Source organism: Nicotiana tabacum, chromosome 12, assembly GCF_000715075.1.
Source record: "Nicotiana tabacum cultivar K326 chromosome 12, ASM71507v2, whole genome shotgun sequence".
NCBI lineage: Eukaryota > Viridiplantae > Streptophyta > Magnoliopsida > Solanales > Solanaceae > Nicotiana > Nicotiana tabacum.
In genome coordinates, this window is record NC_134091.1 from 33,004,958 (window position 1) to 33,022,353 (window position 17,396).

Sequence of the window (17,396 nt, forward strand, 5' to 3'; positions counted from 1 at the left end):
TCTGTTATTCAAAGTTCTAGTTCTTGTTCACCAGTACTTGGGCATTGTGAGTCCTTGATCAAGGGCGAATATTTTAATGAGGTTGTTGTCAAGTCCAGTATCACCTTCCGCAAGTGGTTTGATAATTTATTACCCCCTTTATACGTTTAATCTTACGCAATTTATCGTTTGTATTGAATTAATCTACATACCCTTAAAATGAAAAACAAATTTAATTGTTATCATTTTATTTTTTTAGGGTAAACAAGGTTAAATCCTTTAGTGCATTAAACCTAGATCTTAGTAAGCCCTAAAGCTGGAGTTAGCCAATTGATGATTCTCTCTTCAAAAGGAATATTGAAAATACAAAAGAAAGAGTAGTACTGTACCATATTTTCTTCTCTTTGGCCATCTGGGTTGCATAAAACTATGTCGCAAATGGTTAAAGTATATGATACTTAATACTTTAATAATAAAAATGAAACACTACTGACAGTATTTAAAAAAGGAGACTAAAAAGCAGAAGAGAACCAAATAATTAAAGTAGATGAAATGAGTAAATGAATATGAAAAGCATAAGGGAATGGGGACATTTTGACCCTACTGTATTAAGATCACGTCCCCGAGATATTCCCCTCTTCCCCTTTTTCTAAGCCATTTCACGCCACTGCTTCGCATCTCTAAACTAAACTTTTGAATACAATGCTACTATAATATTTAAAGTACTGTACAACTTTCCACCTTTTGATTTTTTTCTTGTGCTTTTAGAATGAAACATCATGTATCAAAAGATTCTTCATTTATAAAATGCGATCCTATCTTTGTTAAAAATGAAGAAATTTTAATTTATTTATTTATTTCTTTGTGACGTGTAGGTCATGAATTCAGACTCGTGAAATCATCCACTAATATAGATAAGATCCTTCTTCGAATCATCCCTAAATACGAAATATTTTGTCCAGAACTACTTTTTATAAGTTGCTTATGTGGTTGTTTCTATTGTACAGATAAACGTGCACATCTTGGATCCTCTATTTCTTAATTAAAATTTTCTTATCTCATTAATTAATGCAATTACATTTACATGTTCTTCTATCACGTAATCGACATGCAACTTTCGTTTCCTCTCAAATAACGTCAACGTTACTAAAAGGAAAAGTAATTTATGCGTGGTGCAAATTTCAAGAGCTACTCTTTCTCTTCTTTCTTAAATAAATTAATCTCATAAAATCTTTCGGCGGAGACCAAAAGAGAATGCAAGCTAATCGTCCCCTTAGTTTCCGTAATTTAAACTTTAACCCTTAAGAGTTTGAAAATTTTATGGGAAAACTGTTCTAAAATTCTTTATTCCTTTCTCTTTATTCTAGCAGAATTATTTTCCCCGTTTCCTCATATAAACCCTGGCTGTAGCACTGCCTCCCTGAAAGTAGCTTACATACCTCTTATTTTTCTTTCTAAATATATACTTTTTATATGTGCTAGGTGATATTTGAGAAAATAATTCTTTCCAACTAGAGTCAAAAGGCAAAATTTAAAGCTTATGAGTTCGAGATTTTAATCTTTTTAAGTTACTGTAAATTTGTACATATTTAATAGATTTCTTAAAACAAATACAAAATTTGAACCAAAACTATTAGATTCGACAGAACCAGTAGCGGAAACAAAATTGTCATTCGGGGGTGTCAAAATTTAAGGAAGTAAATACACCAAATTCCGACCACCTTTATATTTTTCCGGCGTGAACAGTGTTTTTCCCCCGGCAGCTACAGTAAGATTCCGACGACTACAGTACTTCCTTACTCCGTTTCAGTGGATTACAGTTGATTCTTTCTCTTATTTGGTACTACCTCCGTTCCAGTTTATGTGAACCTATTTCCTTTTTGGTCCGTTCTAAAAAGAATGACTCATTTCTAAATTTGGAAACAATTTTGCTTAAACTTACAATTCTACCCTTAATGAGAAACTTTTATAACCACACAAATACTCTGGGTCCCATTTTGAATTGTTTAGGACCACAAATTCCATCTTAAACTTCGTGCTCAGTCAAATAGGTTCACATAAATTGGATTGGAGGGAGTAATAATTTGCAACAATGTCTTTGAGATTTGATGTTTTTGGGTCTAGAAACATGAGTTCTGGAAGCTCTAGTGTTATGATTACCTCGGAACCTTTTCTTATTTTCCAAGGACGGAAAGTAAAACGAGTTGTAGGCGCAGTGTCAAAAGACATTTTTGATATTAACATAGTCAAAAGATAATTGCATGAAATTTCTATCAAATATTGACAAAAGAATTAAGTGACAGTTTGACGATTTCTTTATACCATCAATGTAACTTTAAGTTATCAATTAATATTACTAGTAATATAGTTATGTAAAATTTATTTTTAACTGATCTAATTGGATATATTTTTACTGTATTATAATACATAAAACTTACTCATTGACGAATTGTTACAAAGAATATTGTTTTGAAGGACGTATTCAGCAATTCGATATTCTCCCTCTGTTTTTATTTTCAATTTAAATTTGTAATCCGTAACACATTTCACAAGTTTCCATTCAATTCGGTATTCTCAAAAAAGCTGTAAAAATAAAAGAAAGAGAAAGATCCGTCCTTTTACCACCGCTTTTTATGTCTTTACGACCACCTCAAACTTTCACCCACTCACTCTTCCTTCTTCCCTCAGTTATGGCCTCTGCCTTCTCTCTTTTCCCACTACACTATTCTCCCTTTCTCTCCTCGCCAATATTTCTTCATTTTCAGATCCGACATTACAACACTTTTATAATTCCTCTTATTAACTTATGGGTTATTTTTCATGCAATGCAGAATCTGCAATTTCCACCTGCGATTCTTACAACTGGCCCAACTTAACAAAAAAGAATCACACCCATAAAAAACCATTCAAAATCAGAGAATTTTCTTACTCTGATCTTCACTCAGCTACCAATGCATTCTCTCAAGACAATCTTCTCGGCAAAGGCAGCCATGGATATGTCTACAAAGCTCATCTTCATCAAAATAAACTCAATACCGTAGCCGTTAAAAAAACCAAACAAACTGAACCACGTAACAGTTCTGCCAACTCCCCAGCTGAAAATGAGATCGAAATTCTTTCCCGCGTTCACCACCCTGGGCTCGTTAACTTACTGGGCTACGCAGTGGACGACAACCAGAATAAATTAATCGTCGTTGAGTTTATGCCTAATGGGTCTTTATATGAATTGCTTCATTCTTCTTCTAAACCTCCTAATTGGGCCCGACGAGTCCGTTTTGCTCTGCGAATTGCAAAGGGAGTTCATTTTTTGCATTGTTCGAATCCGCCGGTGATTCACAGAGATATTAAATCGTCGAATATTTTAATCGATGGGAATTTCAGTGCTCGTCTTGGTGATTTTGGTTTGTCTTTGAGAGGACACGTAGAAGACGTTATAGTAAAAAGTACGCCGCCGGCGGGTACGTTAGGATATTTGGATCCTGCTTATCTTGCACCGGGCGATCTCAGCACAAAGTCCGATGTTTTTAGCTTTGGGATTTTGCTGCTGGAGATTATTAGTGGCCGGAATGCAATTGATGTTAATTATAGTCCGCCGTCGGTGGTGGATTGGGCGGTACCACTGATTAAATCTGGCGAGTATGCAGAGATTTGTGATCCGAGAATCGGTTCGCCGGAGGACGAAGGAGTTTTACGGCAGCTGGCAGTGGTGGCGGCGCGCTGTGTTAGAAAGACGGCGGCAAAACGGCCAGCGATGGCGGAAGTTGTGGAGTGGTTGAAATTGGTGCATAAACGGATGAGCTCGCCGATATGGAATAACATAGGGCGGCGCGTGGGGCGCGTGAGAGAATCAACGCGCGTGGTTAAGTACGAGCCCCTGGATGATAGTATGGAAATTGTCAAGATCTCGAGAGTAGGAAGTAGAAGAAACAGGAAAGTATCCAATGTGACGAGCGTAGAATTAAGAAATGTTGTGATTGGTGGAAATAGAAAGCAAGAAATCCAACCCGTTATTAGGTCAAAATCTATTGGTTGTCTTGATGAGATTGAATCTGAACCGTTAGAAGTAGGTAACAGTAATCAAACGGTTAGGAGGATAGGTGGATTGGCTGTGAAGATGTCTACAGTGAGGTTGAGCAAGTCAAGATCAATGGGCATGATACAAAGTAGTACAAGGTTAATGAACAAGAACAATAGTAGTAATGGGGTTGTGGTAAAGTTTGTAAAGAAACCAAATGGAAAAGAATTAGAGGAGTCTAAATTGCTAGTTAATGTAGGAAAAGAATCCCAAAGGGGAGAGTAATTGATTTGCATTATAAAACTTTTGCTTCTTGTTTTATTCATTTCCTTCTATTTTTAGTTTGTACTTCTTTTCTCACCATTAAGATTTTCTTATGTCTTGAGAAGGATTTTTTTGTTGGAAGAGATCTCTATGATTAAACTCATTTATAACTTGAAAGAGAAATTTTGTTTGCTTATGGAATTGAATCAAATCCACACATGAGAGCATGTTTTTATATCTAATGTAACTAAGTAAATATAAAATTTATCCATAAACTTACTTTACAAATATCAGTAAACTTTTAGATAGGATTGGATGTCGCTACAGTTCCCCCAAACTATTTAATGTAGACAAGACATATTCCAAAAGAAGCAAAAAATGCAGGTCACTTTCTCTGAAAAGTTGCAATACCATGTACTCATGAGTCATGCCTCTACTATTCCCATTGTGTTAGCTGATTCGTAAAATACAATGTTTACCCGTTTTTTTTTTTTTTTTTTGACTGCTGAGGTAACCGAACGAAATGTTGTATTGATTCAATATCGAATCCCAGATCTTCATAGACGACTAATGGTAGGGGCTGCATTTTTCGGAAAGAAAGATAGTGGCAAAAGGAGGTTAATCAAGAACCGACGTCTCATGCCGACCTCGTTTGCAGTTGCTACTACACTGTTACATTCGGATAAAGTGATCCGTATGGTGGAATAATTGCAATGACCTTGCATCCAAATTCATGTTATATACCTTTCCATCATGGGCAACCTTTTACACGCCCAATCTTTTTTGAGTGTCTAAGACACACTATTTTTTTCTTCTCCGAATTTTCAAAGCATGTGTTTTGTCACACACCAATAAAGTCGTGACACGTGTCACTGACTAATAATAAAAAGATAACACATAAAATTATAATTTTATCCATATCTTCTTCATCATGTCCACCATAACGGCCATCGCCATGCTTTCAATTTCAATTCGTGCTCTTTCGATTTTCACAATTGAAATAGCGAGGTAGTAACTAGTAATAATAAAGAGGAATGTGCATTTCTTAGCGAAGAAGATTAAGAATTTTACAATTTAATTATTTGTAAATTTATCCATTAACAAATTTAAAGAATATGTTAATCTGCAAAAGCTTGAGGTAAGATTTAATGGCTGGGGATATTTTTGAAAAATCCATCCTTTCAAAAGTTTTAACTTAGCCATGACAAAAGCTCGCGCTAAGCTTTCTAGAAAAGAAAAGAATTTTCTGTACATACGCTTGAGCCAAGCTTTAATAGTTGGTGGAGCTACAAAGAGTTTAAATTGTTGAATTCTAATTATAATTTCTTAACAAAAAAATCTATAAAATTAAAGACTAATGATCAACAAGGAGAGAGATGAAAATTCTTGGTAGATCTATTCGAGAAGAGTAGATCTGATGGAGAGAAGTGAGTCTAAGTGTCAAGGAGCAGTTATGGTAGGTTTGGTGATTTTTAAACATGGAAAAAGTTGACCCTATTTAATTTTTTTTTTTTAAACTAAAAATTTGACATATGATACAAAAATTCTCCTGTTCACGCGCTTCATTTGATGGTAAAGATATGCACTGATCACGTGGGCAAAGTGGTGTGTCTTAGACACACTCTATAAATGTTGAGTGTGTAAAAGTTTACCCGTGATGGAGAGGTGTGTAATATGAATTTTGGTGCAAGATCAATGGGTAAACTATGTATTTTGTCCTGATTCTATGATATATAAAATTTTCATTTAAAGTATTTGGCTTTTCTTATTTTCGCCCAACATTAGAACTCATCTCTTTAACATTCTTTTATTCATTAGAATTGTTAAATAGAAATATAAACAATGGCTAAGGTCACATACTTTTGGAGTTTTGCTTCTCCTTTTCTGTCCTTTTAAAAAGTGACGATTGAGATACAGTTGAACATGGTATGAACTATGATGTATCAAAACGGCACCATCTATGTCATGTTCGCAAGGAAATCGAAAATTAAAGATAGCAATATTAGAAGATTAAAAACAATAAAGGTAAAACTGAACATGGATGAATGCTAGAAATGTTTAATGATCGAGGCGTAACTATTGATAAATGCTTCAACCCCTTCAAGAGTGATGGAAATTAAGAGCATTTATGTATAGCGGCACTAGCCCGCCCATATTTATTTTCATTTATGCAAAATACATAAGTTACCTAACCTATGGCCCAAATTCCCCTTATACACTTTCTTGGACAATAATAATATTACACACGCAATCTCTCTAAAGTGTATCTACTACACACCTCTTTTGACTAGGTCCTGTAAAAAGTTCATCCGTGTATTTCACGCGTTTAACTATAGTTTATAAACTTGACCCACTTATTTTTAACCCCTTATATTTATTAATTAACCTGATCCAACCCGACCTTACCTGACTCATCGCTAAAAAGGGTTAGAGCTAATTTATCCCAAATTAACTCTCATTTCTCGATACATCTCGAAGTAGCTCTGGTGAAGGCGATTCCGGCGACTATCTCAAGCGCGACTTTCATCTTGTATGGAAGGTGGATTTATGCGATTTTAGGTTAGTAATTTTCTTCCCTTTGCATTACCCGTTTGTTTTAGCAGTGGGTGGGTTGAACCTAGGGTTTTTTTGAAATTTCTTCTATTTGCTTTAAGGTTTTCGGACTTTTTAAAAGGGGAATCTTTTGTCATTATCGATATTACTGTGAAGTTGTCGTGTTGTTGCCTTTACAGAGAGTTTTTTATAAAAAGATTTACTTTGTGTTTGTAAACCGTGTGTAAAGTTAGGGTTTAAGTAATTATTGTAATACCATTGCTTTGAACAATTTGTGATATACTCTTGTCTTTGTCTCCACTTTTATATTTCTTTATTTTCAATTGTTGCATGTGGCAGTCGATTTATATGTCCCCTTGTTTGTTTGTAGAAAAATGTCTTTTAAATTGATTACACTCAAGTGGTACCATGATGTGGTCTTAGTTCCTGGTAACTTTGCTCGTTATGTGAGGGTAGTCAAACTTTGACTTTAGATGTAGATGTGGATTTATTATTTTTTATTGAACTGATGAACTACACTAAGTTAATGGAATTTAAAAATGTGGTTGAGCTGTATATTTTTCCAATGGATAGGATAAATAAATTGATAAATATTCTCACGGACAAGGTTATATTAGACATTTGTAATGAATTGGAAAATGGGGATACCTTAGATATTTATGTGACTCATGTTGTCCATTTCAATGTTGTTGACATAAATGAGGCTAGTAAAGGGGTTAGTGGGAGTAATAGTGGAGATTTTAATAACACATTAATCTTAGAGGAAGATAATGAACTTGTCCCTGCCCCTATACCTGCTCATGCACCTTCAAGAGAACAAGAGAGTGAAATAGATAGTGAATCAGATGATGATGAGAGTGAGGATGGCAATGAAAATGATTCAGACTTTGATAATCTTGATAGTGATGAGAGTGATAGAGTAGACTTACATGTTCCTGATGATAATGATTATGGATCTGATGTTCATGAAGAATTTGCAGAGTGTAGGGATGAACTGAGGAAGTATAGAAGGAAAATGAGTGAAAGGCCAAAATATAGGGGTGATATTAACCTAGGTGATGTAAGAGTTGATATTGGTTTTTATGAATTAAGAACTGGTAGCAAGAAAAATAGGTACACAAGCTTAGTAGGGATAGATGAGCCTTATTTTGGGTCTTCTGATGCTGAAAGCTTTCCTTCAGATGCTGAAGATGAATTTGATGAAGAACATAAGGAGAGAGTGGCTGCCAAGAGGAGAAAAAAATCTCTGATATTTGATCCAACTGTCAAGAAAATAACCTAGGAGTTGGTGCTGATTTTTTAGAGTGTTGATGATTTTAGGTTGGCTGTTACTATATATACAATTCAAAAAGGAGTTCAAATTGAAAAGTATATTAATGAACCTGGAAAAGGTGAGGGTAAAATACATGCATCCAAAATGTCCATGGTTGTTGGCTGCAAGCAAAGATGGCAGATCCAATAATTTTAAGGTAAAAAAGTATTGTCATGTCCGCAAGTGTTACAGAATAAATAAAAACAAGCTTTGCAACTCCAGATACCTTGCAAAGCATTACATGGATAAGATTGTGTCTCAACTAAATATGAAAGTTTGAGAGCTGAAGAAACTCATTAAGGATGAACTGGACATGTATGTTGTTAGGTCTACTATCCATAGAGCTAGAGTAAAAATTCTGAAAGAGATAATAGTTGATGCGCATGCTGAGTTCAAGAGACTCTATGATTATAGAGATATTCTGTTACAGACAAATCCAGGTACAACTTGTGTTGTGAAGGTAGATGATCAAGGTGAAGGAAAGCTTATGTTCAATTCATTTTATGTGTGCTTCTATGCTACGAAAAAATGATGGTATGAAGGTTACAAAAGGATAATTGGCTTTGATGGATACTTTTTGAAAGACATTTGTAAGGGTCAACTGCTTGTAGCATTATCAAATGATGGCAACAATCAGATGTTCCCTATTTTTTGGGCCATTGTAGATTGTGAGAACAGTTTCACTTGGACATAGTTTCTGAAATGTGTGACTCATGACTTAGAGCTTCAAGATGGAAAGGATCTCACTATCATGTCTGATACGCAAAAGGTGATTTCATTGCTGTCAATATTTAATTTTTTTTATTTCTATTTCTGTTGGCAACTAATATATTCTTCTTATGTTACAGGGATTGCTTAAAGTTGTATCAGAAGTGTTGTCTAAAAGTGAACATAGGTGGTGTGCCAGACATGTATTAGTAAACTGATCCAAAGATTGGAGAGGATTAGAGAGAAGAAACAACTTCTGGAGGTGTGCTAGAGCATCATGTGTGAAAGAATTAAAATTTCACCTGGACAACTTGAATATGCTTGGGAATGGGATATGTGAAAACCTATTGAGGTATAACAAGGAAACTTGGTGCAGAGCATACCTCAACTGTGACAGAAAATGTGATATAATTGACGACAATATGTGTGAGACCTTTAATGCTTGGATACTTATTGCCAGACACAAGACATTGATCACAATATTGGACGAAATCAGAGTGAAGATGATGAAGAGAATAGAAAAGTTGAGGGAGTTTGCAGATACATGGATATGTGATATATCCCCAATTGCTATGAAAGTGTACCAGAATAACATGGCCCAGTCTATGAGGCGTACAATCAAATGGAATGGTGAATATGGCTATGAGGTTTAGGATACCTTATTAAGATTGGTATTGAAGAACAGTGTGAATATGCTAACCTAGACTTGTACCTGTAGGTCATGGAAGTTAATGGGTATCCCTTGTGCTCATGCAATTGCTGCTATGCACTTCAAGAACATTGAGCCAATTAACTACATATCCTACTGGTACCACAAATCTACTAATCTAAAGGCATATTCAACATTTATCCAGCATGTGCCAAACATGCAAATGTGGCCAACATCTACCAATCCACTAATTAAACCCCCACCAATTAAAAAGATGCCTGGCAGACCAAAGAAGAAAATAAGAAGAGAAGAAACTGAACATCCTAAGTCTAGAAAGCTTTAAAGAAGGGGTATAGAGATGACATGTTCAAACTGAGGTATCTATGGACACAACAAAATGAGCTTCCCCAAGAAACCAAGGCCTGCAGATTCTACTCCCGCAAATGCTTCTTATAGAGAAAGAAGTGGAGGAAGAGGAACAAGAACAGGAACAGGAACAGGAACAACTGCTCCAACACCTTCAGCTTTAACTACTTCTTCCTTTACTGCTGCTGGCAGAGGAAGAGGAACTGGTAGAGGTAAAGGAAGTAATACACCTTCAGCTTCAACTACTTCTGCCCCTGGAAGAGGAAGATGAACTGGTAGAGGCAGTGGAAGAGGAACTAGAAGTTCTGGGTTTGGACTGTTTTAATCAAGCAGTGGGTTCATAAGTTTTTCTGTAAGTATTTCAAACTTAAGTTTATGTCTTGTTTTGTTTAACTACTTTACTAAATACTTTACTGTTTTGGTAGTCTGGTAGAGATAAACTAAGAGTTGTTTCTCATGGTGGTGAAAAGAGGTCCTCGGTAGATATTCATGAATGTGCCTTCAAGCCAACAAGTGGAGTAAAATGAAATGGTAGACCAGCCATTACTAGAAGACAACTTGAAATAACTGTTGCATTCCATTTCAGAACTGTTGCATCCCATTCCAATCTAAGTCAAGCAAGTTCATCATCCCAGCCATCCAAGAACAAATATATGTAGTTGGTATTGAATGTTGTTATTGTAAAACATTGTTAAGTTATTTTGGAACCGCTGTTAGGTTATTTTGGAACTGCTGTTAAGTGGTGTATTGAATGTTGCTATTTTGTTAAGGCAGGCTGCTGTTATTTTGGTATGATGTTAAGATGTCAACCTATATTTTTGTTAAGGCAGTCTGCTATTAGGTGACTGTAATGAACACCTTTACTCTATGATGCTATGTGTTTTAAATTGAAAATTTCTAGGCAAATTCATCTCTTTAGTGTTACCACTTTAGTATTTCAACATTTGAGCTGTATTTTAGGCAGCAATTTCAACCACTATTTAACTATGTAAGCAATGTATTATCTGCATTTTGCCCTGAAAATTCCTAGACAGATTCATCTCTTTAGTATTACCACTTCAGTATTTAAGAATTTGAGCTGTATTTCAGGCAGCAATTTCAGCCACTATTTAACTGTATAAGCATTGTATTATCTGCATTTTCAGCTCATATAGCAACAACCACAAACCAAACAACATTAACAGTTGCAAAAAATGTCATTCATTTCTAACAAAGGGAAACAAAATCCACCAAAAAGCTTCATTCATTGTCTTGCATTATATAACAATCTTTAGAACTACCAAACACAATCAACTTCAATACAATTATAATTAAAATCAACACACACAATCTCCTCCAATTTCTTTGATTCCTATTTTCCTTCAATAATGCATCGAACTCCCACTTCTTCTTAAGCATCCCCAAAATCATAATTTTCAAGTGCTCTGGAGTTTGGGGATCAAACCACACAAAGAAATTACATCCCGAGCGACTGTCCCTCTGAAAATCGAAGAGAAAAATTATTAAGGAATATAAAATCGATTATAATATTTTCTCAGATTATGCATTTCCTCTAACCCTAGAAATTATAATGTCGAAAAAGAGAAGGAAAAAGTAGAAGAAGATGGTAATATTGGCAACAGAAAATCGCATAAGAAGATGTCAAGAAGAAGAAATTTTCTGCAACTTTCGAGCTTTCAAGGAGGAAGAATAACGAGAAGAGGGATCCAATTTGAGAAGAGATGGGTTGAGGGCCTTTTTATTTGTTTGAAAATGGCTGTAGGGATTTGTTTCTGGCCGTTCATTTAAGTCAGAAATTGTCTACTTCTACTTTTCACGCGCTTCTACCATTTTGTGCTACACATGCTTAGACCTGGTCAAAGGAGGTGTATACTAGATATACTTTAGAAAGGTTACGTGTGTAATATTATTATCGTCCACAGAAAGTGTGTAAGGGGGATTTGGGCCATAGGTCAGGTGGCAACTTATGTATTTTGCTTTTCATTTATCATAATTGTCGTGCATTAACTTGTTAGAATGTTCAGTGTCTTGCGCTACTCATACGATCAACTCTCATGCGAAATAAGGATTTAAAGATTATAAGTTTTTATAATGTCCTCAAATTCATATATATATTTAGTGATTTTTTTAAATACATATACAAAACATTAGAAAAAAGGTAAGTGCTAATTTCTAAGTGCAGATACCTTGCTTCGGCTTCGCCTAGGGTTCGACTAACATAAAAAATAGAAAATTGCGTACCTTCTTCTTCCCGGACCTGGACACCACTTATCGTCACCTCGAAAACCGCCAAGTAGAGGTATAGTTGTTCGTCCGCCTTCAGAGTGTGCGGCAAGGGAGGGCTCGACAGGTATCGCTTGAGTTCTTCTAAAGCTTGCTGGCATTCCGAGGTCCAAGAGAAGTCGTTCTTCTTTTTCAATAGTGAGAAAAAATGACGGCTCTTATCCGACGATCAAAAATATGGCCCAACGCGGCTATCTGCCCGGTCAGTCTTTATACTGTCTTACCGTTGTCAACTATTCTGATGTCTTCGATGGCTTTTGTTTTATTCGGGTTGATCTCTACTCCCCGATTAGATACCATAAACCCGAGCAACTTGCCCGAGCTGACCCCGAAGGCACACTTCTCCGGGTTTAGCTTCATATTGTACTTCCTCAGTATGTCGAAGGTTTCCTGCAAATGTTCAAATGGTCCTTTGCTCGCAGGGACGTAACCAACATATAGTTAATATAAACTTTCATTGATTTCCCTTTTTGTTCTTCGAACATCCGGTTAAGTAGGCGTTAGTACGTGGCACCGACATTCTTTTTGTCCGAACGACATTATGTTATAACAGTAGGTGTCGAATTCGATTATGAAAGAAGTCTTTTATTGATCGCCCGGGTCCATACGAATTTGGTTGTACCCGAAATAAGCATTGAGAAAACTCAGTATCTCGTGTCCGGCCATTGCTTCGATCATTCGATCGATGTTAGGCAAAGGGAAAGAGTCCTTCGGACACGCCTTGTTTAGATCCTTATAATCTACACACATCCTAAGTTTATTTCCTTTTTTAATTACGACTATTACGTTAACTAACCAATCCAGGTATTTAACTTCCTCGATGGATCCTATTTTTAGAAGTTTAGATACCTCGTCCTTGATGAATGCGTGTTTGATCTCGGACTGTGGACTTTACTTTTTCTTAACCGGATAGAACTTTGGATCCAAGCTCAATTTGTGAGTTGTTACCTCCGGTGGGTTCCCTGTCATGTCTAGATGGGACCAGGCAAAACTTCTGAGCTCGGGGGTTAATCTCATGCCCATGTATAACTTTTGATCCGGTAGGTGCTCTATCAGTATAACCTGCTCCAACTCCTCGATCGTCGACTTGGTGGCGTCGGTGTCATCAGGTTCTATGAAAGATCTCGGGATGCCATAATCATTTTCATCGTCCGTTCCATGCTCCTTCTATTTTTTCGGCCCAGTTGAGGCCGAGATCATTGATTGCTATTTAGTTTCTTTTTCTTCGGTCAGTTCCCTGCTTTTTGATGTCGCAACCACGGGCACCGGGACTACTTCATCGACAGTGAACATTTCCTCTACGGCTAGCTGTTTCCCGTAGATTATTTTGACTCCTCCCGGAGTGGGAAAATTCAGCGCCTGATGTAAGGTCGAAGGCTCCGCTCTCATGTTGTGAATCCATGGCCTTCCGAACAAGGCGTTGTATCTCATATTCCCTTTGTTCACGTAGAACTTTGTAACTTGGGTGGTCCCACCAGTGTTTACCAATAAATGTATCTCACCCTTCGTGGTCTCGCATGCCATGTTGAATCCGTTCAATACCTGGACCGCCGGTATGATTTGGTCCAGCAATCCAAGTTGTTATACGGCCCTCAATTGGATGATATTGGATGAGCTACATGGATCAATCAACACAAGTTTAACCCGAGATTTATTAATAAGTACGGATATCACCAGCGTGTCATTATGGGATTGGATGATGCCCTCGGCGTCTTCATCAATGAACGAGATGGCTCCTTCCGGGACGTAATCCAGGGTGCATTTTTCCCTCGTGATCGAAACTTTGGTGCGTTTTATCATTGGCCTTTTGGGGACATCCACTACCCCAATGATCATATTGATAATGTGTTGGGGCTCCTCCTGTTCGACCTGTTTGTTGGCGTCATTATTTTTGAAATGGTTTTTGGACCATTTGCTTAGGAATTCTCGAAGATGCCCATGGTTGAACAAACTAGCCATTTCTTCTCTTAGTATGACTGTGAGTACCGAGGTATTTACACACCAAGTTATGACCCCTCTAGGTGTGGTCGGACTTTAATGGCATAGGCCACTTGGTCTCTTTGATTCATCCTATGGTCGACACTATAATTGCAACATCTACGTTGAAATTATACTCCGATAATCTTGGTGCTTCCCTATTCCTGAGCGACCTATCAAAATCGCTTTTGCTCATCAGGCTCTTGCTGCTCGGTCCTTGATCATTTTTCTTGTCGTTCCTTGTCGGGTGGTGCCTGAATCTATTTCCCCTTAGATCTGCACCGTATGGCTGGTATCGATCTCGGACTGGCCTTGGCTCCTGATCTATCATTCTCTTAGATCTGTCATTTGTTATGTTAGGGTAAACAAACCCAAAGTGCCCCCGAGCTGTTCGTCCTTGACTCTGATCTTCGATTGATACCTGTTATGGACATCAGCCCATATGACTGGCGGGTATTCCACCAAGTTTTGCTTTAATTGCTGAGAAGCCACGGAACATCGGGGGTCGGACCCTTGAGTAAATGCCCGAACGGCCCAATCATCCGCGGCCGGGGGAGGGGGGCAGATCTATCTGTTTCATCCGGAACCTCGATACGAACTCCCTAAGCATCTCATTATCCCTCTGATTGACGTTGAAAAGATCTGACTTCCTCGTCTCGACCTTGATGGCGCCGGCAATAGCCTTTACGAAAGTATCTGCAAGTATAGTAAATGAGTCAATAGAATTTGGAGGCAAGTTATGATACCATATCATTGCTCCCTTGGACAAGGTTTTCCCTTATTTTTTCAGCAACACTGACTCAATCTCGTCGTCTTCAAGGTCATTCCCCTTGATTGTGCATGTATAGGAGGTTACATGCTAGTTTGGATCCGTGGTCCCATTATACTTGGGAATGTCAGGCATTAGAAATCTCTTCGGGATCGGCTTAGGTGCCGCGCTCGGGGGGAAAGGATTCTGAATGAAATTTTTGGAGTCCAGCCCCTTCAATATCGGGGGTTCTCCCGAGATCTGATCGACCCTAGAGTTATAAGTTTTCACCTTCTTATCGTTGGCCTCTATCTTTTTCTCGCTAGACTCCACTTGTTTTATCAATGCTTCGAGCATCTTCATCACCTCGAAAGTTTCTCCGGGCCCAAATTCACCCGGCTCTATGGCAGCTTGTCCATTCCTTCGAGTATTTTTTCTGGTCCGCCCGGGCTCGACCCTGTTAGGGGCGTGGCTTTAGGTTTATAACTACGTTATTGCTGCTTGCTGAGCTTGAAATATTTCGAAAATCAACCGCAAGCTCACCCCATCACCTTCACCTTCGGCGCTTGTCGAGCGGTTTGTCAGGATGCCCCGCGAACACTATTTGCGGGGTCAGTTGGTAGATTGATGTTGATGGTAACATGTGAGTTAGCATCGGCTGGGTCGGCGGTTGGGACACCATTAGGATCAACAGGGGGCACATAATTGCTAGGTATCACGTTATTGTTCTCGCCGTGGTGGCCTTACTCATCGTCAATGTTCAAGTGAGCAGACTGAGAATTTGACACCCTTAGGATAACCTGAAATCAAAACTTCAAAGAATAAACGTAAAATAGGGTGTGTTATGGAGATTCGTATCAAATCGCCACTATTATCCTTAGCCCCATGGTGTGCACCAAACTGTTTACTCTTAAAAATGAGTAACAATTAAATTTGTATGCGGTTTAAAGAATACGTGATTTACATCAATACGAATGATCTAAGGAAAGAAAGTTATTTAATTAAAGAAAGAATGAACAATCAAACCAATCGTAATGTGACTATCAAGCATGATCTTAAGTTGAACACTGAAATTCGGCCTCGATCGGACCCTCGATATAAACTCGGTTGCGATTAAAGAAGAGAATAACTGAAGAACACTTTGAATAATATCTAGAAGAAAAAAATAAACTTTTATTTCTTTGATATGCGTGTCAACAGTGTGTTAAAATAAAAAAAAATCTTTCCTTTATATAGTAGGAGAATTTGATCCCTAATATAAGTCTAAATAAGGTAAAAATCTTCTTTTTCGATAAATGTCGATCTACAATTGATATCAGACGGGACTCGCGCCGTAATATCCGATTGAGCACGAATATTACGGCTCCCTACTTGCCATGTCCAACCGTTCCTCCTTTTCCCTGATCACGAAACTTTACTTGGTCCGGGACCGTTATTTTATTGTGCCCGATCCCACATACATCGTTCACTCCTCCCGAGTTCCTATATGAGGGATCCTTCGGCCTTGCTTGTAGTTGCGTTGAGCCATGCTTCCCTCTTGTTTCCTTATTGGGGAATCGAGGAAAATATTGCCCCCAATTTTACCCGTATACAATATAATACAAATTTTATTTATGGTATATTATATATGCTCCCTATTGCACATGTAAAAGATGTTATGTGAGACCATAAATGAGATCTGTGAGTGCGATGTGCTTGAGAAAATGCTCAAGAGAATGTAAAGTTTGGGCAAGGCATTTGCTTCTCTTAGTTTTGTTCAGCTTGGTTTGAAAGCTTGACTAAGTTATATGACTCGATCCTTGCTCATTTATGAGATCCTTATGCAGAGTTTCTTGGTCTTTGAACTGCCATTATCGTTAGCATTCATGTAAAGGCTTACAATGAAGCTCAGGTACCTTTTTTGGAAAATTGAGGAATAAGGTAAGCTACATATTTAAGTCTTATTCTCTAGGTTGCTAAGCAAGTTAACGTAATAATTTTGCGATTTCAGGGTGTTTTCTTACTCATGTATTGTTGTTGCATCTATTGGATTAGTCCCTGTTGGATTCTCTAAAGTTCAGAAATTAACTCTAAATAACTAGACAAATTTTTACTGATCAAATTTATTCCTTTATATACCTCTTTTCTCTTTATGGGTTAATACTTGCTGGTTTCGAACAAAATTTTTGTCAACAGTCAGGTGAGCTTATAACATTTTTATGTTTGTATTTGTGAGTATCTTAATTAAGAATATTACAGTTCATGGCTCTATTCTCTAGTTAGTATTCGAGCCGAATAAATCGAAATCGAAAGGAGAAAAATCGAACCATACCGAATTTAATTAGGTATGGTATTGGTATAACATTTTAAGTAATCAAATACCGAAAAATGTAGAACCGAAATGTTTAAATACTATATCGTACTGATTGACGAATACCAGGGGCGAAGCTTTGTATTGAACACCCTTCGCCGAAATTTTTTACTACATATAGGGTAAAATATTACTTGTTATTGATTAGAAATTAGACTTTGAATACTCTTGCATAGCCCAATAGTAAAGAAT

General features: G+C 37.3%; 1 protein-coding gene across 1 annotated transcript; it reads left to right on the forward strand.

Moving 5' to 3' along the window:
* The first annotated feature begins 2,519 nt into the window (after positions 1–2,519).
* LOC107804408 (serine/threonine-protein kinase-like protein At1g28390) lies at positions 2,520–4,319 on the forward strand. Its single transcript, XM_016628289.2, has one exon. It carries the CDS (start codon positions 2,786–2,788, stop codon positions 4,277–4,279), a length of 1,494 nt encoding a protein of 497 aa, XP_016483775.1. The 5' UTR covers positions 2,520–2,785; the 3' UTR covers positions 4,280–4,319.
* Positions 4,320–17,396: the final 13,077 nt, after the last annotated feature.

What these genes read in the sequence shown, in the direction of transcription:
- LOC107804408 (XM_016628289.2), top strand. Translation starts at nt 2,786, where the DNA reads ATGGGTTATTTTTCATGCAATGCAGAATCTGCAATTTCCACCTGCGAT.